General features: G+C 31.6%; 4 protein-coding genes across 8 annotated transcripts in view; all 4 read right to left on the bottom strand.

Moving 5' to 3' along the window:
- Positions 1-2,738, bottom strand: part of LOC107020981 (tRNA-dihydrouridine(20) synthase [NAD(P)+]-like) — an 8,753-nt gene extending 6,015 nt beyond the window's left edge. The window contains exons 1-5 of one of the 4 annotated variants that reach the window (XM_015221544.2): positions 2,573-2,738; positions 1,887-1,963; positions 1,621-1,669; positions 1,327-1,432; positions 113-251 (exon numbers count right to left, since the gene is read on the bottom strand). In XM_015221544.2, coding sequence (XP_015077030.1) covers positions 113-251; positions 1,327-1,432; positions 1,621-1,668 — 293 coding nt within the window. In that variant the 5' untranslated portion in view covers position 1,669; positions 1,887-1,963; positions 2,573-2,738. Of the gene's footprint in view, positions 1-112; positions 252-1,326; positions 1,433-1,620; positions 1,698-1,886; positions 1,964-2,572 lie in introns of all 4 variants that reach the window. The other 3 variants (XM_015221542.2, XM_015221543.2, XM_015221541.2) reach the window with 3 other exon arrangements.
- Positions 2,739-7,690: 4,952 nt separating this feature from the next.
- Positions 7,691-8,517, bottom strand: LOC107022860 (stigma-specific STIG1-like protein 1). The gene has a single exon (XM_015223438.2). The coding sequence runs from the start codon at positions 8,392-8,394 to the stop codon at positions 7,942-7,944; it is 453 nt and encodes a 150-aa protein (XP_015078924.1). The 5' UTR covers positions 8,395-8,517; the 3' UTR covers positions 7,691-7,941.
- Positions 8,518-12,018: 3,501 nt separating this feature from the next.
- LOC107021677 (protein FAR-RED IMPAIRED RESPONSE 1-like) lies at positions 12,019-15,924 on the bottom strand. 2 transcript variants are annotated; one of them, XM_027917508.1, is made up of 4 exons: positions 15,802-15,924; positions 14,421-14,848; positions 13,014-13,230; positions 12,019-12,476 (listed from the first exon to the last, which is right to left on the bottom strand). In XM_027917508.1, the coding sequence occupies exons 1-3, from the start codon at positions 15,806-15,808 to the stop codon at positions 13,015-13,017; spliced, it is 651 nt and encodes a 216-aa protein (XP_027773309.1). In that variant the 5' UTR covers positions 15,809-15,924; the 3' UTR covers positions 12,019-12,476; position 13,014. The 2 variants fall into 2 exon arrangements, with proteins under 2 accessions (XP_027773309.1, XP_015077863.1); XM_015222377.2 differs by having other exon boundaries at positions 12,019-12,470.
- An 860-nt stretch (positions 15,925-16,784) lies between these two features.
- LOC107021664 (protein FAR1-RELATED SEQUENCE 5) lies at positions 16,785-21,649 on the bottom strand. Its single transcript, XM_015222364.2, has 3 exons — positions 21,492-21,649; positions 19,134-19,693; positions 16,785-17,302 (listed from the first exon to the last, which is right to left on the bottom strand). Coding segments are annotated over exons 1-3 (756 nt in total). The 5' UTR covers positions 21,493-21,649; the 3' UTR covers positions 16,785-17,107.
- Between the last annotated feature and the right edge of the window lie 2,776 nt (positions 21,650-24,425).

Here is a 24,425-nt window from a genome sequence, read left to right as displayed (position 1 = left end):
TGACCATGTGAAAAACAGATTGTGTGTGGGGGGGGGGGGGAGCAGATGGATTTAAAGTACGAAGATCAGTTATGATAAGGGAGGAAAAAAGAAAGAACTGAATGGAACATACACTATTTCAGCAGCTTTGAGAGCCCTCATGGCATCAGAAGTGCCCATCTGAAATACAACTCGATTTCTCTCCTCGGGGCACGTTCTGAAAACAACATTATCAGTTCCCTTCTCCACTATGTCAGTAGTCCCTAAGACATCTAAGGAATAAGGGGTAAAACTCATGAGAAATATTTTAGAAGCATCGAGTTTAGCAACTTTTTTCTTTTGCCATCTCAAATGTACTAGGTAACCTGCATCTAAAGGCAGGCTTCACTATGATATTTATCTTTTCGTTTCTTTTTCATAAGTGACTGTGAATCCTATTCATCCATGCTCATAATACCTAAAAATAAAAATATGAAGTAAAATTGCAAGGCATAAAGCATAGTGCTAACTGCTAAATCAACAACATATACAGCAAGTCATAAAGCCTTAACAGAGTAATGACTTTGAATAAATCTTCTCCGCTTGGAAAGCTACTGAATCAGGTATCAGATGTCATCTATACTATGTCAATATACACGAAGATTTTCAATAAGGGGGTTCAAAATCTGAAGAAATAGACAAACGAAGTAGTCAAGGGGGTTCGACATTTACTATATATACCTAAAAAATTATTTTAACCATATATAAATAGTATTAATTTTCCGGCGAAGGGGGTTCAGATGAACCCCGTGAGAACAAGGTGGTTCCACCACTGTACACGACCTATATAATAATTTACAAATCCTTGTTTGGTATTCGAGGGGCAATCAACACTCACACTAAAATATTCAGTTCAAGGTTTTAAAGTTCTGATATTAACTATCATCAGTAAATGCTCAATCATCTCTCAAATATTTCATTTAAGCCACAGATCCAGGTAAAACTTCTCGTCATCAAATTTCTTCAACTAAAAGGCTTTTCTTGATAGAGACTAGAGAGCCATAACATGATGAAATTAAGAGTTCACATCCTTCTTTCATTAACATAAAAGCATTAGATCTGATAATCCATTAGAAATATAGAAGTACTCAAATTGACATATACATTACATTGAAATCAAGGTTATATTCATCAAAGAAAGGGTCTTGAATAAGAACAATAGTGGTCACGTCATTGGTGCCTTGGCATTTTTAGGAACTGTTGGTTTCATTCTTTCAATAGAGGTAGTATGTATTTAGTTTACATATTACATGAAAATGTTCAAGGATAATCCAGACGAAGGATGCAAAAGGATGAACAAGAAATTACCATTAACTCGCCGCTCACATTTGATGATCTTATGATCAATAATCTCCTCTCCATAGGTTATGTCAGCTCCATATTGGGCAGCAAGCAGCCTAAACGGCAATGTACCCTGGCCAAAAGCAATGAAGAATACACATAGGCATTTAAAATCATCATTTAGTAAAGCAAAAAACACATTAAGAGCAGTTTTAACTATGCTTCCTGGTGAATATAAAAAGAGCCACAAACATCTAGAAATGGGAACATGAAGTACCAAAACAGGACTGCTCTAATTTAAATTCACTTGAAGGTACTTACCACTCGGACCATTGGAGCCAAGACTAGCTTGTTTCTGTAATCCATCATTCTGACGAGGCAGATAAGTTAGTGCGATGCTGAGACAATAGTATACATTGACCAAATTGAGTATAGTCAGTATACCGTACAAAGAGTTACAGGTTACGAATAGCTGTTATACTTATAAATTATTCTCTCCATCCATTTTTATTGTCCACTACACTGAAAAAAGATGTCCGATTTTACTAGTCCAGTTAAGAAAATTAAAAGATAATTTACCATTTTACCTTATTACTTTTTTTTCCCTTCTTATGACAAGGGAAACTGTAGCCGCTACCTTTGGGTGCGCACAACAGCTCGCAAACTACACACGAGAGGTAACCCGCATTAGACAAGCCCCGGGTAATGAGCTCAATCCAAAAGGTAAACCTCTTATTTTTATTGGCAAGGGGTTACAAACTTGAGATATCCAATATGGAAGTCCCAAGCTCAAACCACTGGGCCATCCCAAAGGATTTTACCCTTATTATTATCTATACTTATTATCCAAATTATTGACTTTGTTTTATTGAATAATTTCCAAGTCATTGTTGGACAAGTAAAAATAGATTGAGCAAGTAACAAATTGTACATAATTCCTGACCATGGCTAGCATTTAAGAAACACAATGTATATACATATTTGGATCTTACGTTATATGGACAACTAAGAACAGAAATTTATTCAATCAAAACATCAGCTGTCAAATAAAATCCGGATGCTCTCTAATTATTCAGCAACTCACTCAAAGCCAACCTACGTTTCAGCAATTGCAAATTCCGTGGAACAATTAGATTTCAACAATACAATTTACATATATAGCTTCGGATCTTACAGTAGTAAAGCTTAAAAAAATAATACTGATGAGTCTCTCGTCTCTAAATATAAACATTGACCAGTAAAGAGAAAGAGCAGGTCAACAGTTGTTACTGACCTTGACTTGAAAAGAGAGGAAGAATTTTCCCAGCCGGCGGCGACCAACCACGACGGAGTATCGGAGTGGTTGCAATTGACGAGCGGCGCCGCGGAAGGGTCCGAACGAACTTTACGACGACTAAAATATCATTTTACAATATTTGGTGGCTACAAATTAAACGCCAGTTTTTTCCATTATGCATTCATTTTAATTAGAGAATAAAAATATTTGATCATGCTTTTAAAAAAAATATAAAAAATTGAATAGTAATACACTAGGAGTTAATTTTTCAAACGTTAAAAAAAGAGTGAAAAATAATAATTCTCTTTAAAATTTTAGTGAAGCATAAATTATTATTATAATATTGACATATTTTCAAAATTTTAATACTTTCATGAATATTTTGACAATTAGAAGATAAATTTATATTAATTTAGTGACTGAAATCTACTGACTTTCGAATTTAAACTCATAAAAAAGAGAATTTCATTGTATTAGAGTTTTTCATTCTCAAGATAATGGATATAAAAAAAAATTAATCATTTTATTTTTCAAGAAATATTTAGTCGAAGAATATAAATATTGTGCATGAGCTCTTTATCTTATTATGGGATCATTTTCACTAGGGTCCATGGTGTTGATGAGATGGTTAAAGCATAACAGACACATATTTTAGAAAATTAATTTTTGGAGGTTGATTTTATAAGAGAAATTTAAATGTAAATCGATTTTTATAGATTGATTTTTCTTTTAAATGTAATTAATTATTTACTCTATAAATTAATTATTTATTTTTTGTGAACAAATAAATTTAAAGAGTATAACAAGATGATCGGCTAAGAATTATTTAGAAACAATTGACTTTAAACTCTATTTTACTTTGGTGAATGGTGATATGATTTTATGGTCTCATAATTGTCATGACATGTTCTACGTATTCAAACTTTTAAGATATTAAAAATATTTTGATTGACTTTTTTAAAAGTAATTTATAAGTTAAAAGTCATAAGTTAAGAATATATAAAAAAAATTACTCTTTTAAATGATAAAATTCAACAAATCAAAAATGGGTTAAAATTTCACAATGGAGGAGAAAATTTCATATTTTATTTTTTAATCTACGATCCAAAGTTTTTCAAAATTATCTTTTATATATACTATTATTCATTTGCATTTAATGCCAAGATATAACATAGACACTTCTCTTCTAAGTAGATTTCATCTCAAAATTATCTTATAACATAGACACTTCTCTTCTAAGTAGATTTCATCTCGAGAAATTGCTCCTTGTCTTTTTTAATTCTAACAATACTAGTCACCTTTTATAGGTAATTTTAGTAACAAAATAAAAAGAATAATAAAAACTGAGAAATACTAGATAACTAGTACATAAAATTTTAACACAATGAATATATTGCATCTAATAGAATTTCATGAAAAAAATCTTAAGTTTTTATAAATAAAATTTTATGAAAAAGTTTTTTTGTTATTAGAAAAATACATTATTTTGTAATTTTTAATCATGAAATTTTAGATGATATAAATATTAGATAAGGAAATAATCAAAACTCAAATAAATAGTAGTTTATCGTGAAACTTTAGGTTGCAAACACATTATCTTATCAAATTATCAAAATATTAATTTAATATAATATTCTAATTTTATACTTCGTTTCGTTATCATAAAATTTTATCAATCCATCCCTTTCAATATGTGTTCTAGTTTGCCTTGTGCTTTAAATTATATCAGTATATGTATATTTTGTTGTTGATCCAATTAATCATCTACCATAAAATTATTAGAAAGATTGTTTGTTTTTTTCTCATAGAAATTAGAGATGTTAAATGTCAATGGTAACGTTAATACGTTTTCAACAATTGCACAACAAGAGTCTATACGTAAATAAATTTTTCATTCCCTGATTTGAAACATTTTTTCTTACGTCGCAAATTCTTTTCTATTAAGACGATTGAAACTTATGTATTATGACCCATAAGTTAAAGAATCCAAATAATATTATAATCATATATAACTAGTAAAAATATGTACAATAGACAAAATTAAATATTGTTGGATGTCAAATATCAAGCGTAAAAAATTGAGATAAACTTTTTAAGTATGATTATAGTTTATGATTTTAGTACTTGTATGAAAAATTTAAATATTTAACTTTTCTGCCGGTAATTCTTATTTATATTAGTAAGGATTGTCTCAAGTTAACAAAATACTATCCATGTAATTCAATACATTACCTTGGCTCTTGTTATAAAAAATCTTATTGAAAGATAACAAATTTTAGATGGTTTTATTTTTTTTGAGAAAATGTATAACTACTCTAAATCTATGTTCGAAATCTCAGAGACACATTTATACTATATTAAGGTCCTATTACTACCTTAAACTTATTTCGTAAATAATTTTCTACCTCTTTTCGGCCTACGTGACACTTGCTTGAAAAAATGACAACACGAGATGCGCTCACAAGATATCGTCACCTAGACCGAAAAGGGATAAAAAATTATTTATAAAATAAGTTCAGGGGTAATAGGACCTTATATAGTATAAATGTGTCTCTAAAATTTCGGGTATAGATTGGGGGAGTACTTGTGCGTTTTTTTTTTTTTTTAGAAAGTTAGGTATTATAAACAGAGAAGTACACCAATAGTGAACTCCTGTAGTAATTACATCGAAAGTATAGAGGGTTTATAAAAAAGAATCTGAATACCTATTTCCCTCATAAACTATCTGAGAATATGGTGATGTCCCCCCGAATTCTTGGAATAGATATGGATACACCAAAAGTAAAAGGTCACTGAAAAATTCATTTTAGTGCTTTCGAAAGGGATGCTCTTGTTCTCAAAACATCTCTAATTTCTCTCACTCCATATTATCCAGGCAGGGACAATCTTCTCTTTCTCCTTGTGTCTTGACTGGTTTCCGTCTCTATTCCAATATGTTAGGACTTCTGCATATTTTTTGGCATGATCCATGTGATACCTCTCAGGTTAATGATATACTTTCATAGTTTCTCCGTCACTTTACAATGCAAAAAAAAAAAAGATGATCTATTATCTCTGCCTCAGCTTCACAAAAAAAAAAGCATCTGAGCATAAGTGCTTTTGTCTTTCCTCTTTTCATTAAGTTATCCTGAGTCAAAACAGATTGTCTTGCAACAAGCCATGTGAAGTAAGCTATTTTATGTGGTATCTTCCTATTTTCGATCATCTTCGAAGGTCACAACTCCTTGATTTCAATTGAGATGTTTAGTAAACTCACAACTTCCTTTCATATTTTTCTACCATAGAGTTTCACATGCTCAAAGATTTTACTCTTAGCTCCATTGGCGGATCCAAGATTTAAAGGTTGTGGGTGTCCACTTCCTTTAACATAAAATTCGCTGGAAAAAATTTAAAAAAAGATATATGGCGGGTTTTGAACCCTCACGCCTCTTATTGCAGAGGTTTAAACCAGCTTACCTACAGCTGTTTTTGTTTTATGGCTGCTCATTTAAATTATAATAACATATGTATCATATTTTCTATATATATATATACAAAAAATTTCGAAAAACAATGGGTGCTCGAGCACCCACATCTGACTTATTGGTCCGCCCCTGCTTAGCTCCCAAAGGCATGCCAAGATAGGTGGTGGGGAGTTCCCCCTATCTTACCACCTAAACTGTCTGTCAGGAGGCTGATCTCTGGTACTTCATTCACATGATAAATAATGTTCTTTCCACAATTGATATGGAGTACAGATATTGCTTCAAACAAAATGAAAATAACCCTTAAGTGTTTCAATTGTTCACTTTCCGCCTCACAAAATACTAATATTGTCATCAGCATATTGAAGGTGAGAGATAGACACTCCAAGTGAAGCCCCTAATTTTGTTATTAACCTGAGGAATCTTCAGCATATCACTTAAACCTCTTGTAGCTAGGATGAACAGAAAAGAAGAAAGGGGATCTCCTTGTCTCAATCCTCTCCTAGAGGAAAAGAAGTCAGATAGTGAGCCTTTGATCAATACAGAGAACTTCACTGTGGTCATACAAAACCTCATCCATTTTATTTAGGTATTGCCAAATCCCATCCCCCTGAGTGTGCTCCACAAATATTCCCAATTCAAGTGATCATAAGTTTTTCTTTGTGTTGGTTTAATTCAAAATTCCAAAACCTAAAACAATTAAGCTTCTATAATATCACAACTTAAAAACTTGGAAGTTTATTTATTTACATTACTAATTTAATTTAAAGTTTGATAATTTAAAACGTAATTTAAAAATTGAATAAAATTAATCATTATCGAGCACAGGAAAAAGTCTCTAGCACAATGTATTGCATTTTGTTTTTTTTGACAAATGAAACTCAAAACTAAACTCTAACATAATATGATAAAATTATAAATATTTATATGTGAAACTCCGATGAAATTTTAAATTCAAGCGCTAAGTATATCCTTAGTTTTTAGAACCTAATTTTTTGAGTTCTTAGTTGTAGAACCATGTGCTAGACATTTACAGCATCTTAAAGTGTGCCTAGAATATGTACAAAGTAATTAATGCATTATAATTTTGTTATTGATTATTTGGTTAGCGTAACTTTTCTACTTCAGGATCAAATCATCTCCTTAAGTACTCAAATATCATTGCAAGTGGTGTTTTACAAATAAAATGAAAATACACTAATTAGCACCTCAACTTTGGGATGATCTTAAATATACATACAATAAAAGAAACAAACATGGCCATGTTTTATGTACATTAAAAATAGTCAAAAAAGTTATAGAAAGTATACAATGATTATATATTGTTGTACACTCAAAAAGTTGAATATAACTTATATATAAATGAGTTATACACTAACTCAACATTATAATACACTCAAAAGGCTGAATATTGCTTAACTAAACATGAAATATACACTGTATATTTATTAAACTATTTTTTTTTGTTAGTGGGCTAAATTAAGAAGAAGGAAAAGGAGGAAAAGTAGTTAACAAAGTATTTTGATATATTATTCGCTCGAAATGCGACTGAAGAAAGCAATTAATGGCAAAAGTAGAAATTAAAGGTTTAATAAAGTTGAACCAATCGCATCAAAGTTTATGAGCATATATCCCTAGCTATTACAATAAATTGTTTACAAAAATACTTATCAATATACACTCTGTATGAAATTGTTACACCATACATATGTACGTATAAATCCCATGTTTCTTAGGAGTAACTAATTAAACCACAAAATATAAATGTGGTTAATTACTTTTATTGGTAAAAATAAATATTTTATATGTATAAATTGAGCTTTTCTTCCACTAAAAATAGTATTTTTATGAAAATCAAACATCAAAAGTAAAGAATGAGTTGAGGTCTTCATCGATCCATATTTAGGCATAATCACATATGCCATAGAAACAATATCCACCTGTCATGCACCTATTATTGCAATATCCACAATGCCTTTTGTCATAAGACAAATTCACACATTGGCCTCTACAACAAGTCTCTGTGAATGGACATTTTTTCTTGCAAGCACCACAATTGTGATCATCGTAACCTAAATCCATGCATTTGTTGTTACAACATGTCGAATTTCGACCACCTTCCGACACGTGGCATATTTCATTGTCTTTATGGCAATGATCCGCGGCCCTAGGGTTCTTGATTTCTTGTTGAGCTAGAAATCGACTTGTTTTCACCCTCTTCGTCACTTCCACGTCTGAAACTTTTACATCCTCATGAAATCCAGGGTTGTTTGATTTGTGTTGCATGGTGAGTAGAGAGATGGTGAGAGCCATTGTAATGGCTATAATAACTATGACTTTGATCAACTTCATCATTTTCGAATGTGATACTGATTGATAATATTAATGATAATATCGATAATATTAAATGGTATGATGATGAAAATCGATCTTGGTTTTCGTTATTGACTAGGAGGAGGGGAGGAGAAGTGTTTTTTTTTTTTTGGTTTTGTGAAATGATGTAAATGGGAGACATATATATAGAGAGGGGTTTTATATTTTTTAATAGAGTGGGAAAATGGAAGAGTTGACTTTAGAAAGAAAGGGAGAAATGTGAAGAAGAAGCAAAAAATTAAATAGATTGACTTAATTATGAAAGAAATTAAATTAATCAATAATTGCATATATTTGCTTGTTAAATGGTGGAGTTATTGTGAAGAAAATATTAAATATATTAATTAGAGTATGTTAATTTCAAGTAAAAACATAGTTATTTAGGCATTAATGTAGTCTTTAATTAGAAATCACCACTTCAATTAGCGTTGACTTGAGGTTTAATTTGCTTGAAATGTTTATAAAGTGGCAAAAAGAATATTACTCGTTTACGTATATGATTGAGGAGTGAAGTTAACATTTTATTTTATTTTTGAACATTTAAAATTCTATGGGCACAAAAGTAAAGGAAAAGCCTTTGTTTCTTGGCTATTGTATGAACCAAGAAAAGTATTTATTTGATTACAAAATATTTGACTTTTAGGACCTTTTTGAATATCAAAATAAAAATAAAAATTAGAACATCTTAGTAATCAAGGATTTGAAAAGAAACTAAAGCAAAATGCATGGGGATAATGCCCAAGTATCCCCTCAATCTATGCCTGAAATCTCAGAGACACACTTATACTATACTAAAGTCCTATTACCCCCCTGAACTTATTTTATAAATGATTTTTTACCCCTTCCATCGTTGGGCCCACAAGATAGTGCCACGTAGGTCGAAAAGGGGTAAAAAATTATTAATAAAATAAGTTCATGGGTAATAGGACTTTAGTATAGTATAAGTGTGTCTCTGGGATTTCAGACATAGGTTGAGGGGGTACTTATGCATTTTCCCCATTTTCTTGGAACTTAACTCATATTGAGTGTAGCTTCTAATATTTTGAGTTTTGACTCCAAAGTAATCTTTACACCATAATAATAAAAATTATGTCCGAATCAATTTGTTCGTATCTTAATTATGTCACTAAATATCATAGTCGTGTACGTAATTACAGTTTTAATTTGGTGGCATGCTAAATGTAGGGGTTACATATATTTGGAGTGAAGTTGAATTCTAAAAAAGTTCATTGAATTCGAACAATTGATGAACATGGGCAAGTTTCCTTATTTCAAAATTTAAAGCAGCTGCCAAAAAAAAAATTGTTTTGGCCATGTTCTAGTTATAGTATGTCTTCTCCCAATTAATTAGGATATATTTATTTACTCACTTAACTTAAAGTTTGGATATTTAATTTTATGTTACACAAACTTTACATCATATATCATTTTCCATATAATGGAATAACCTTTTTTGGTTTATGGTCACACTCCTAAATTCGTGTCCTTAAGCATATTAAATATATAAAGTTTATGTAGAACTTAAAACTTATATTTTGAATATTGTAACCCTTGATACATATTTGCAACATAATTGTATGTAGAAACAATCCTTTTATCTTGACTAGGTAAGATAAAGTTTGTATATACTGTATCAATCAGAAATTACATTGAATATGTTTTTGTTTTTACCTGTTGATAATTACTCCCTCCGTTCGGGATTGTTTATCATGTTGCGCTTATCGAAAGTCAATTTGACTAATTTTCGAGACCTAAGCAACTTGTGGTCTGATTGCGCCATCAGCGAAACCATCTTTTTTTTCTGCGCTAGACAAGAAAGAGAAAGGGGGAAAAGTAGGTAAATTAGATAACATTAATTCGATATTTTAAACAAAAAAATTAGATATTCTAAAACTATATGAAAAGTACTATAAACAATTTTTTTGCATATAAATATGATGAAAAAATACATCTTAAAATGTTAGTCAAAGTTTTTATAGTTTGACTCTAAAAATAGAAACTATGACAAATAATATCGGACGGAGAGAGTATTTGTCCATTTTAAATTGGCACACTTGTTAAGAAAATAATTAATGACATAACGAGTTTACCATTTTACTCTTATTAATTATGAAGTGGATGGAATTTTTTACATATTTCAAAGTATTAATCATTTAATTGAGGGTATAATAGGTAAAAAAAAATTATCCTTTCTTAATTTGTTAAAATGAACAGTCATTAGAAATAACTATAAAAGAAAAAATGGACAAGTAATTAAGAACAGAGGAGTATAAATTTAATAGGGAAAGTAACAAGAAAACATGTCTAAGAATTTTATAATAATGTTTTACCTCTCCATGAAGAAAGGAACTATAACAAAGGTATTAATTTATAATATAAATCTCTACTCTATGTACCTAGACACTTTTTACTGTTTCAAATCGGAAAAGAGTCATATTTGCCCTTGTACTTTTAGAAAATGGTTATATTTATTTTTCGTTATACTTTTTTGATATATTTGCCCTTATCATCCCAACTTTTGGTACATATTTACCCTTGAACAGCTAAGTATTGTATCACCATTTTTATTAATTTACGTGGCGCCTACATGACACCTACGTGGCTCCATTATATTATTTATTATAATTAAAATTTTATTTTCTATTTAGTTAACTATCTGACCCATTTAGGGCTAATGGGTAATTGAGTCGGGTTATGAGTCTTTATTTTAGATGGGTCGAATTTACTAAATGGGTCAGATAGTTCACTAAATAGAAAATAAAATTTTAATTACAATAAATAATATACACATCGAGCAATGTAGGTGTCATGTCAGCGCCGTGTAGATTAATAAAAATGGTGATACAATACTTAGCTGTTCAAGGATAAATATGTGCCTAAAGTTTGATGGTAAGGACAAATATATCAAAAAAGTATGACGAAGGATAAATACGACCCTTTTCTAAGAGTACAAGGGCAAATATGACCCTTTTCCGGTTTCAAATATCAAACTTCACTTCCTCATTTTTATTTTTATTTTTGGATGAATTTACTTACACTCTTTGAGTTTTGAATAATTAAGGCTCGAAAATTATTGACGTTGTCATAAATTTTATATAAATTAAAAAAAACTGATGAATGGGTGAGCGGAACTTTTAAAATCAAACTAGGTAGTATTAATAATTGATTTTTATTATGAATAAATATCTCAAAAATTTTAAAATCACAAGACAAATTTTGAAATCTAATTAGTTGTAGGTTTCTAATTAAAGATATTTTATATTTTAATAAGCACCACTAATTTTGAATTATTTTATAAATTACAAATTTATTAATCATTACTACCACAAAATGCTAATTTAGGAGCTCGTTTACAAATGTTTGAAAAAGGTAACATTGGGCTGCCTCACTTAGTTGTTGCAAGGGTGTCCACGACAATATCATTTAACCACATGAAGTGTCATTTTTAATATATATCGTGGTATAAATTATAATTTTTCGATGAAAAGTGTTTGATTGAGGTCTCCGTCCCTATCGGAAGAAGCAAATCTTGACTGAACCTATATTTGTTCAATGGATACAAGCCGCTCATGGTAAAACTTCATATAGGTTCGATGTACTTTTATCTTCAACGAGTAGCCCAACATTCAAAGTGGGTCGAAGCCCACTTTTCTCATTAAATAATAGTTGAGGAACTAAAATATGGAAACCTCAATTCCATTCCAAATGCTCACTTTAAGAAAACCAAGAAACAAGAATCAACCATCCTAGCAAATGCATATGGTTAGTACAACTTCTGAACAGGCTCCTAAATACAGATATCATGTACCAGGGGTTCAATCTAGAGCCCCACATCATATTTACGCGAAAAAGTTGTGCAAATCTCTCCGACAAGATCTTCCTCTCTCTTATATTGATTGGTGGCTGCACCCATCCGCTTCATGAAACTTAATGTAGCCGCTGCGCAGCCAAAAGCACAAGCTTGTATCAGCTTTCAACTCATGACCTTCAGTTAGACATCTTTGGCTCTAATCAGTCCATCATAATCACTTTCGACTGGGGTATAAACTCTAGAGTTTCTGCATTTGCAAGACGATGAGCAAGTCAAATCAAGATTCGGTAGTTGTGAAAGTTTTTGAAAAAAGGTAAACATGTCTAGGTCTTTACACATGTAAGATACCGAAAGCATTATTTGCAACTCTGCTAACGGCAACAAATATTTCGAGGATGAAGTTGAAAACAAAATATTCAACCAAAACAAACAAACAAATAAAGAATAGCATTGTGTTTCATGTTGATAATCAGCCATTCCACTTATTCCTCACGATGCATCAGAAACTAATTAATGTTTCTATACTTTCATATAGAGCACCATTATACACACCCCTGGAAATGATACGGTTTATCCTAGTAGGGAGCAAATGTCTAGGGCAATTGAAATCCAATGGCATCACCAGTAGGTTCTGGCAAAATGGGCAATTTCAAGATTCATCCAACCCAGACATTACGTCTTTGAAATAGGCAGGCTTTGCAAAACTCACAAAGATGGAGTTGCATTGAAAATCAGCACATATGCTAAAAACTTTAAAGAGAAATATCAATTAAAAACAAAAAATGCTTACCCTACTTATGGTGTACAATATGATCGGAAAGCTCCTGTCTTTTAGCTTCAAGTTCTTTAAGAATACTCTGAACAGCTTGAACTTTTGTAGATAGATGTTCATTATGGCTTTCCACATCTTTCATGAGACTAAGGAGCTGTTCTCGGTATGCTGCAGTTAGTCGTTTCTTGGTGCGAAGTTCTGTTGTTAATTCCTGAATTCTTTTATCTTTCTCATCCTACAAGAATTACACAAAAGGTATCAATTTATGACGGTCCCATAATCAAACATCAGTTGGCTCCAAGTATAAAATGGGAAATCATCAGCAATTGGTTATTGCAAAAGTTGGCTCCAAGTGGCCTGACTACTTAAAGTTTAGAACAATCTTTACATAAGTTCCTATTAGTCAATCTATGTTTTGTACTCATCCAACCATCCAACTAATGTCTTGTCAAACTACGCCGGCGTAATAATGTACAAAGTCATATACTATGCATAAACAACCACCAACTTCCTTTCTAAAACTAAACCCTGCAAACTAGCAGAAACAATACTACGAACACACTTAATAATCTAAAAGCAGCTTTCCTTCACCCTAACTATAATTTTTCTTTTCCTATAATTATATGTTCTTATGCACTTTGTTTTCTTTCCCAGCCGAAAAGGATGGGCAAGGCGAAAAGTTCATAAAAAATTGCAGGACAATAATTAGAGATAAACAAAAATTGATGGAAACATAAGGAAGCCTGTACATTTAGATTCTACTGTCACAGATACTCACTTTTATCCACCATCACTAACAACCAAGAGCACCACAATCTCATGTACTTATTAGAAGTTTTAAAATGAATCTTTCTCGTGTTATATTGCAGAGTCTAAATGAGACCACTTATTAATGCATTCAATATATCTCTTTCTGCGTTAAACTGGATTCCAAGCAAAATGACCACTGCTTAAGCAACGATGAGTAGTACCAGAGGAGGTACATCCTACGTACAATTTTGACACCCCAAGCCAAATATAGTACCATGTGAAAAAATGGAAAGTTTAATACTGTAATGTTACTGTGGATAACCATCGGCAACCTATTGAGCATACCAAATCAAGCATTCTTGAATAGTTGGATTTTATCGGGGATTACTTATTTGAAACAATTAGCAAGAGAGTTGGGACCTCTAGGTATGTTGACTAAAGTACTACAAATAAATCAGGCAGTCATCCAAGAGGCTGTGCAGACAAGTAAAAAAATTCTTCAATGCCTCGTGCATGCAAATAAACACATCCAAAGTAGATACCTAGTTGTGTAGCCGAAGAAATATTAGCAAAAAACAAGCCTAAAGAAGATAAAAGAGAGGGGTTAAAGTTAGGGAAATTGAGATAAAAATTTCAATTACATGTTGATACAAAGGTAAGACTAAGAAAGCTTACGGGAGTTGGGCGTCTCTTGGAAGGTGGCATAACTAAAGGATGATTGTGGTCCCTAACAAATTTTCTGACCACCCACGTACCAGGCTTCTCTCTTTTGACTAGGATCATTGCTGTACAACCATCACGTCGTCTATCTCGCTTTTGATTGACTAAACTTACTGGCCTTTGATTATCTGGTATCCCTCTACAACCAAGTCCACGTGATATAATTGACCCATCACGCTCTGACTTGCGAGATGACAGAACACGGGTTATAAATCCTGTCATTCCAGCATACTCATCGTAGTATGCTCTGGCAGCTTCTTCAGATTCAAATGTTATACCTTCATTTGGTTCTTGGGTTCTATCAGCTTCAGATGTACTAACTTGTCCTTCTGCAGACGATTCTACTCTTGTAGCACCATTATCCTCTAAATTGTGCACATCCACTGAGATAAACAAACAAATAAGTGAACTTTCAGTTGGCAGACTTTCTCGCAAAGTTGACAGTAAGACCAAAAGAAACAACAATATACCCAGTGTAATACCGCAAAAAGAAACAATTTTCAAATTTTGAACTTTCACAAACAAGCCTAACAACCTCATGAAAGGTGGGAAATTGGTCTAAAACAACTTTCAAAGGTATTTAGAGCTGGTAGCATCAATCAAAACAGGATAATGTGTGACGGTATGAAGCAAATACTTGCTTTTTCACTATTGATTTCAAACATAAAAATTGTACTCCCCCGTTTCAATTAGTTTGTCTTATTTCCCATTTTAGTCCGTTCCAAAAGTATGTCTCTTTCCTTGTTTGGCAACTCTAATAACATTCCACGTGACATGTTTAAGACCACAAGATTAAGGAGCATTTTGGCAGATTTTACATATCTTTAGTTTGTTACCCCCAGAGTTAGAAGTCAATCTACTTTTTTTTAAACTTCGTATCAATTCAAAACCAGCAACAAATTTAGACAGAATAGAAAAGGGGTGTCAGCAATATGCACATAAGAAAGCAAATTTGAAACAACTAATTCTAATTATAAAATGGACCAAATTATATCTATATCACGCATCATATACCTAACTTTCCCCTTTCAAGAGAACTCCCATACTCAGCAATTAGAAAGATCACAAGTTCCAGAAAAGTTTTCCATGGGAAAATAAATAATCCTCAAGAACTCAATACCCATCTAAACTTCTTAAATGAATGATGGAAAAACTGAAAATATATAGAGAAATTGAAGGAACAGAAAGATTTAATCTTGCTGAAGAAATTGCAATTCCAAAAGAAACAATTTTATGCTGTTATTGAGCTAGTTTTATACATAATTGCATTCATGTAAACAAAAAGCAGTGATCTTTACCGAAACCCAAAAACAAAAATGAAAGAAAGAGGACTTACTAGTCATCCCTTGAGCAAAAATGAGTGTTTTTGGGGAAACATTTTACTCTGTTTCTGAAGGAACAAATATTCTAGGTAAAACTTTGGCCCTAAAATAAAAGGTAAAATGGACAAAAAGGTTTTAAGCGTGTTTCGAATATGCAAAAATTATTTTTTAAAAATTTATAAAGTTTTTCTTTTCTCAAAAGTACAATGAGAAAATATCCGCAATAAAAAAAATCGATTAAATACTAATTGTTAATTAAAAGTACTTTTCAAATTGATTAGTCAAACACAAATTGATTCTCACTAAAAAGCATTTTATTTCTCTTTTAAAGGACTTTTGAAAAAAAATTGATTTTAAAAGTTTGGCTAGAGACTAATTAATTTTGGAATTATGTTAATGATTAAGGTTTTTCTTAATCATGCAAATTACTAGCACTGCAGTTCGATTTTTTAATAATTAGTAATTTTTAATATGTATATGATCGAGTTTACTATGCCTCCATCCCTTATGTTAAACAACCGTAATATTTTGTTACTTTTAGCTATTGTACACATACTATAGTCCATATGTATTAGCAATTACAGCTAATGCATTGAAACCACCAATGGTCGCCTGTTCCATTTTTTTGATGTATTTTATAGTTAAAATTTAACAAAATTATCAAACTCGCGAGATGAATGAAATTCCTTCACCATTATCTTGTGTTCAAACTTTGCGTGAAGAAATTCTTGATCCGGGATAATCGAGTCAGCAGATACCAGTTATAGGACTGTCAAATGTAACTATGCCATAAGCACTTCAAGATGGTCAAGAAAGTTAGAACTGATGGAAGGCACAAAAGAAAATCCAACAGCGATATATTTGGCATAATTCAACAAATGGAGCCTAGAGGTAGAGAGTACGCAGACCTTCTAGAATATGTCTCAGAGTAGTCCTTGAAGCGTCCGAAAGAAAACTGAAATACAGTTAACTATTATCTAAAAGAAATGGAAAGACCTAATGAAATGGACTTGAGATTTTACAAAAATGAAAAAAGGTGACTCCAACCTTCCAAAAGAATGTTACAATGGAAGCACCAGAAGTAGACATTCTGTGTCAATTTTTCCTAAGTTTCCACAATTCTACCCAAAAAGGAAAAGGAAAAAAAAAAGGTGAACACAAAATATGGTCTGGTTTTAAATTTTTCATACTCTTCCCAAAGAAAATGAAAAGAATAACAGGGAGAGAAAAAAAAAAAAGGCAAGTCAAGACAGTAATCATTATGATCTTTACTGAACTTAGGTTCTACACTAATATCAACAAAGGCATATTAAGCTAAAACTATCTATGATGATGTTCATCTCTGGACTCCAACTCCCTTACATTGTGTACAATATCTTGGATCTTCTTAGACAGAGATTGATTGTGCTCCTCAATGTGCTCGAATATCATTTCCAAATGCCTCTTATATGTAGCAGATCGCTTTTTCTCAGCTGCCAGTTGTTGAGATAGCTCCCGGATTTTGTCATGCTCGTTCTGCAGGAAGAAGTTGAGAAACCAAAACAAGTGTTAGCTGAAATCGGGTAAAGTTAGTTCTTTGAAGATGAACTAGGCATAAGATCTCAGTTTTAGATGCATTGACAGAGAAAATCAGTAATTTTAAAACTACTGCTACAAGTGGCAATTGTTAAATCGACTAATTTCCCCCACTCCAGTTTATATGATCTAGTTTCTAGTTTAAATGTCCTCGCGATGACAATAATATGTACTTCTATGACAGATTTACCATCTCCAACTATTTGTAGTATTTAGAGTTAACGTTTTCAAATTTGAATTTGATACTTCGACTTGATCAGTATTTTAAGTGCATATTACAACCAAAAGCACAACGGTCATGACTTCTATAAACACTTCTTCTCGCACACCAAAGAAGCCAAAAAGGATTACATTTCAAGGTTCATGTAATATCAATATGAATGATGACGGAAATTGAAGGGTAAGGTGACTCACGAATATATAACCTGTCCAAAGACACAAATGAAAACACTTTATATCATCTTTTATCCACATAACAGAGTGCTAACCGAATAAATTCGTATAAGTAACACGCCATCACTTTTACAGAACTCCCAAAATGGAAAGATGGACTACCATTTATTAGTATTTGCAATCAAGGAATAATGAGTCCAAACAACATAGAACGATATATCTTGCCAAATTTCTCCCTTTTCCTTCGTAATGATTTTTCTCTTGTCGAATTTCTCTTAAAATTCAATAAGCACTCCACCTTAAATGGTAGCTCTGAGAGAACAGCAGGATAATGGTGCTATAAAAGAAAGCAAAATGGGCAAATATTTGCACACACGCCTCTTCCCCCAGCAAAATAGAGGTTGCACTTATAGAGGTAAGATATGAATTCCGTTGTTCCTTTTTTGGTTACTACAACATTTTGTTCTCATAACCATAAGTTCCTCATACCAAAATGGAACTATCCTTTATACCATTTTGCCACAGCATACTAACAGTAGAATGTTTGAGAAGGATGATGTTTAGCTGGTGTTGCCTTTGTGAGGGAAAAAGTGAGAAGGTGGAATATAATGTTGACATCCACTTGATATATCCATGAAATCATTCACTTATAAATTTAAAGTGATTTCAGTGAGAAGCAGCTATGTTCCCTCGGTTTCATATCATCATTTGGCTTTTAAATTTTTAAGTTATAGAAATAAAATTTCTTAAGCGGCAATGACTGAAAAACATTTGCCAACATGCCTTGCTTTTTGTCTTTTAATAGCAAAATAAGTAACTCGACAATAGCATTATTAACTACAATTTTCGTAATATTTATATTCGGCATTTGGTAGTCCTAAACATGTTCTCTAATAATAAGGTTTTGAGATAAACTAAGATTTCAGTTTAGAAGAAACTTTTGCTCCCATATGTGTCTCTATTTTGCAATAAGGCATTTGAGGACCTTCGTGGCGCAAGATTTCTTCCTTTATTGAGCTAGCTAAATGAGTTTAATATTCATCATTTTCATAAACTTCCATTTCTCTCAATAAATTTTATTTGATAACTAAAACACATTGATTAATAAGATTTATGTGAGTTTTAAAAATCATATACTCATTAAATGAGGTACACATGCAAAGCCGGTATCCGGAAACTAGTACATATAACATACATGTTGTTGCCTCCTTTAAAATTTCAGGTTCCATCAAACAGTTCAAACAAAAGATGTTTAATCAAAGGCAAAAGACAATAATAGGATGATATAGTCTAGAAAATTAAATGACATATATGTACAAAAAGAAAGTAGGATACCTTATGTTGCAAGACCTTAATAAAGATAAGGCAGAAAACTAACCGGGTATTGATCATAGATCAAGTCCCTGCGACCTTTGCCTGGGCACAATGGATGAGAGTGCTCCTTGACAAATTTTGTGACAACCCATTTCCCAGAGCTTATTTTTCTAACTAATATCATTGCTCTGCAACCAACCCTTGTTTCTGCTCTCTGTCGCACAATCTTTTCCCGCTTATCAGGCATTCTAAAACCCTCCTTGTTGCAAACTAGTGCTCGACCAATGGCGGAGCCATCACGCCTAGATCGCGAAAGCTTACTAACCCGGATGATAAAACCCACCCTTGTTGCATATGCATTATAAAATGCATGTGCTGCGGCTTCAGATTCAAACTCCAGGCCAACGAAAGGTTCATCTGAAGTTGAATTATCGAGAGATTGTGCTTCTTCTAATATAAGGTCCTCCCTTTCAGGAAGGTCTTCATCCACCTTGACATCATGCACCTGGTGAAGTGCCTCCTCACTGGAACTTCCTCCAATCACATTTTCATCTACTGTTCTGAGTTCCACAACTGAGCCCTCTTCCTCATCAGCACTGATGTGATCATCAACCACAAAGTCCACTGTTGCATCAATACAGTCAGTAATTTTCCAATAACATAAAATTCACAGATAAAACGGTTATAGAAAAAGCAGACAGGGAAGGATGTCCAAATAAGAGAATGGATTATCCTCACAGTTTGAACAACAGAAATAGATGATGTGGGCGGCATAAGCTTACAATTCCCCATGCCAACTAACAAGTTATGTAACAAGCTTAAGCTAAAAGAGGGAGAATAAGGGGATGCCATATTCTGCAATACAAGTGCTTACTGTAGATTAATCTATAAATAGATGTAAAGAGCAAATAGATTCTATGGGAATTGTAGCATTCTTTTCATCATTCAACTTGTACCAATAATAGAAAATAAATACAGTGATATTTTAGTTGATGAAGTGACCTGCTTTTAGCCTCAAAAAAACACTCGTGCTCTTGGCCCATATGGTCCATGTAATGCACATAGGTATAATTTCCCACATAACTTTTTTATCCTTTCTCTGCTTTTTGAAATATGGATTTGGGAGTTAACCAGTAAATGCCAAAAATGTTCAAAAAACATGTCCTAATTTTTGTTGTTATTTAGCAATGTATAAATTAATGATACAAACTTTTGTTTCCATGTTACACACGAACCATCAGGTGCACAAACAAATCCCTCTTTTCTCAGGATTCTCATTGGATAGTACTTCCTTTGAAACAATCCACGGACAACCATATTCCCCATTTATGAATATATTTCAAACCTTGATTTAACCTATAAGCCCTTTCTATCATGAGCCATCTCAAAAAGTCTTCCCCCCGGTCAGCCAGTTGCTACCTTTTAATATAATGAAAAGTTGAATCAAGTCCTCTAAACTCTCAGGCCTTGGCAATTCGTTCTACATGAGATGCTCCAAAATCTGTCAAGCTCTACAATAAACTATAGTCGCCAATCTAAAGATCTCCCAACCAAATATCCTCCAGACCCTAATTTCTGGCCATCCAAAACTTTCAGAGAAGTAATAAGTATTTGAAACTTAGGCAACAAACTTCTAATATATTTCCGCAGTCCATGACCGTGTGAAGAACTAACTCCATTAGTGCACCAGCAATCACTTTTTCCATATTTTGCTGTGATACTTCTACTCCAGAAAAAAAGTTCTCCTCTTGACTATATCTCCATAGTCATCCTTATAACTTAGCTAGTCCTATACCGTTTTAATTCTATCTGATTAAGTTATCCTTTATGAAGATTCTACACTCTTGCAGCTGCATATCCCCAACTTAAAAAATACTCCCTTCTTTATATAACAAAAACAATATTTATGCCTCAATCCTAAACTAGTTCGGATTTTCCATACGAATCCTCAATATTCATCTCACTCCATCTAGGTCCATTTCACTCCAATATTTGCTTATATGTCCAAAGGCTTCTTAAACCTAGGAATTCTATAAGCATCACAGTTAAAAAAAAACAAAAGGGCAAAAAATTCAACACTTTCAATAACTTAAATTATTGGTTAATCATTGATTCAAAAGCCAATTCCAAATTAATACTGTGGCACCAAACACATAACTTTCAGCCTGAAACATAAACTCCAAAATACCCAAATACAGGGGAAACCAATAAATTAATTCCCAGAGGGAAAAGAACAATACCCAGAAAATTATAGTCATTGCCCAGTTCAGCTACTATACCCACCACAAAAAAAAATGAAAATTTCTCGGGGACTCAATTACCCAACAGCAAAAAACACAAAAAGAAAGCAAATTTTTGAATAAAATTCAATCTTTTTGCGGATTCCCCAAAACAAACAGATAATCGGAAACAAGAGACTTACTCAAAATCGTATATATAACAAAATGAATCCACGTTGTGAAGGTTTAGCCGGAACAGACAGAAGGTGGGGGTGGGTGGGTGGAACGGAGAAGAGAAAGAGGGGTTGAGGGTTCAGGCAGTGGCTAAACTGTAAATATGAGATGTTGAGAATTGATTGGGTTGAACTAGCCATAAGAAGTCAGCAATTTTGGCAAGATCCAATGAAATATTGACACGTGTTATACAATTGTGGAGTGGACTGTGCATTATTATTTCTTCTGGACCCGACAACACTCCGGGTTTAAAATGTGGACCGGGCTAAATAAAGGGCAATTTACATAATTAACATAACATATCTCTTTGACTCTATTTTCTTCTCAACACAAATAACATAGCCACTATCATCGCTTCTTTATACAAATTTTATACAATTTTAATATAAATTTTTCTGAGTTTCACCTCTTTTTTGATAAATCAACATCATCAGGTCATCGATTAGTTATATTCAATACAGTTTTGATACAATTCTTTAAAACTTCATCTAATATATTACTAAAACATTTTTTAATACAAATATATTGTAACAAACCTAATAACAAGTCTAACACAATTCAAATTCGAATAATAGATAAATCTATTTGTACTAACTCAGATTTGGAACTACAAAAGAATTTGAGAACTAAATGGAAATTAAAGAACACCAGTAGAAGAAAGGGATGAGAATCAGAACTCGGAGAAAGGGAATGACAAGACTAGACGTTTCTCTCAGCAATTTGCATAAATTGTTTCTTCCCATCGGTCATCCTTTTAGCTAGTTGTTTAATGGTCTAGGGTCCTAAATCAGCCTTTGCAAAGACATTTCAAGTTTGTTGTTTCTTCTCGGTCCAATAACTAGTGTTGTGACATCCGTATAGGTATCGACATTGAACCGAGGCTGGTTCATAATAAGTATTATATGTGAATTTCAAACATTCCATATTTCTGATACTATTTAAATTAGCTTACACTATTAGAAATGTATTATATTTGTTCTGGAATAATTACTATCAAATTTATAGTAATGTATGATATCAAATATGAATTATATTATAACTATCTTTTATATTTATACTATTTTAATACACATTTTCATAGCTTTACTTCTTCTTTTTTCGTAAGCACCACAATCAGACCACTGATTTTTATATTTAATATAGTTTTGATACAACTCAATACAATTTTTCAAAATTTCACCCAGTGATCAATTTTAATACAGCTTTAAATAAATCTATATCAAATAATTATAAAAGCTAAAATTTTATCATATATAGTAACAAAAGTAAAGTAACATTTAAAAATGTAATTAACCAAATAAAATATATTATATATATGTAAAAATTTCCTTAAAAGAGGTACTTGAGAGTGAAATTTAAAAGGAAAAATTTCACAAATAACAAAGAGTAATAGTCAAATGGAGAACTATTTTTTTTAAAAAACTATTTGTAAGCCATTTTAAAAATATGACAAAATGAAGCATTGGAATATCTTAGACATGTGCTATGTTGATGTTATTTTAAATGTATAATGGCCTAAGGGTTCACTCACATTTATGTCCAAGTATGGGTGATTTCAAACTATGGCTTCTTTCTAAGATTGTTGTGACTTGTGATCATAGAAATTAGTCTTATCATATGAATATTTGAATTTTATTAGATAAATAAAAGTAAATGAGATAGTTTAAGAGATACGAATTAAAATAAATAATTAAATTGAAATATATGTTCTCGTCAATAAGAAAATTAAATTAATGAATGCTTTAAAGAAAAGAAAACTGAAAAAAGTGTATTTATCATTTCATTACAAGAAACTAATTGAGTAGGTATTAGAAAAAGGCTATCCACTTGATAACATTAGCTATATATTATTGTATTGTACTTATTGAAATTAACATGAAATTGTATAAAGATATATACTTTGATCGATCTAAAGAACACCAAAGAATGGAAGATTTTTTCTTAATTTTTTTGTTGTGTATGTGTGTGGATGGTCTAAATAGACATGTTGATAGATATAATGATTATTTTCACCTAATAAAGTAGATAATATAAATATAATATATATCATCATAAAATTAGATTTCAATATATATATATATATATATATATATATATATATATAGAATAAGGTCATAGGTCTAATCGTTCAATATAAACCGATGGTTTAAGTTGTGAATAAATAAAGTGTAGCAAAAGAATATATATATATAAAAAAGTTGTATCCAATTAAGATTTAGTTAGGGAGCAAAATAAGGTGATGGTCCCTTTGCTAAATAAAGTGATAAAAAGGAAGTTATTTTAAAATATTATCTATGAGCAATTTTTAATTTTTTTGAGATGACAATAGAGTGTGGTAAATTTGACCTACTATTTCTCATCTTTATTTACATTTTTTTTAGAAAAAAAAATTGTATTTGTCCATTTCAACTATAACAAAAACAACTTTTAGCGGCAATAAATATACACATTAATAAAGAATACTAAAGTTTTTACCGACATTAGTTAAGTGTCAATAGATTCAATGTCGTTAAAAACTTTGGGGACACATACAAAAAATATTAATTGCCGGTAAAAATATATATTTAGCAGAAATTATTAGTTGGTTGCCGTTAAAATTTATTTTGGACGTAATATCCGTTTTCTATCATGTTTATACTTTATTTAAGCATATAATAAAACATAGTGGCAAATCACAAACATAAACTAGCAGAATGAAAACTTGCGGTAGACGTAATTTTGTATAAGAAATTATATATTATAATTGTTTCAAATTTATGTAATTAGTAAATACGATGTCAAATCATATTTGAAATATGTAAAATTACACATTTACACTCCAAGTTCATTATTATTCTCTTTACTAGTTTAGAATCAAATCTTCTAATTTTCATTCCTAAATTTCTTTTATATATATATATATA

This window comes from Solanum pennellii, chromosome 6 (assembly GCF_001406875.1).
Source record: "Solanum pennellii chromosome 6, SPENNV200".
NCBI lineage: Eukaryota > Viridiplantae > Streptophyta > Magnoliopsida > Solanales > Solanaceae > Solanum > Solanum pennellii.
Note: the sequence above shows the minus strand (reverse complement) of the source record. Positions and strands in the feature narration are given on the sequence as shown.

Coding starts and splice junctions, on each gene's coding strand:
- LOC107022860 (XM_015223438.2), bottom strand. CDS start 8,394: ATGATGAAGTTGATCAAAGTCATAGTTATTATAGCCATTACAATGGCT.
- LOC107021677 (XM_027917508.1), bottom strand. Junction 13,231..14,420: donor CCAAGAGACGCCCAACTCCC/GTAAGCTTTCTT, acceptor TAATTCTTGTAG/GATGAGAAAGATAAAAGAAT.
- LOC107021664 (XM_015222364.2), bottom strand. Junction 17,303..19,133: donor TGATCTATGATCAATACCCG/GTTAGTTTTCTG, acceptor TTCTTCCTGCAG/AACGAGCATGACAAAATCCG.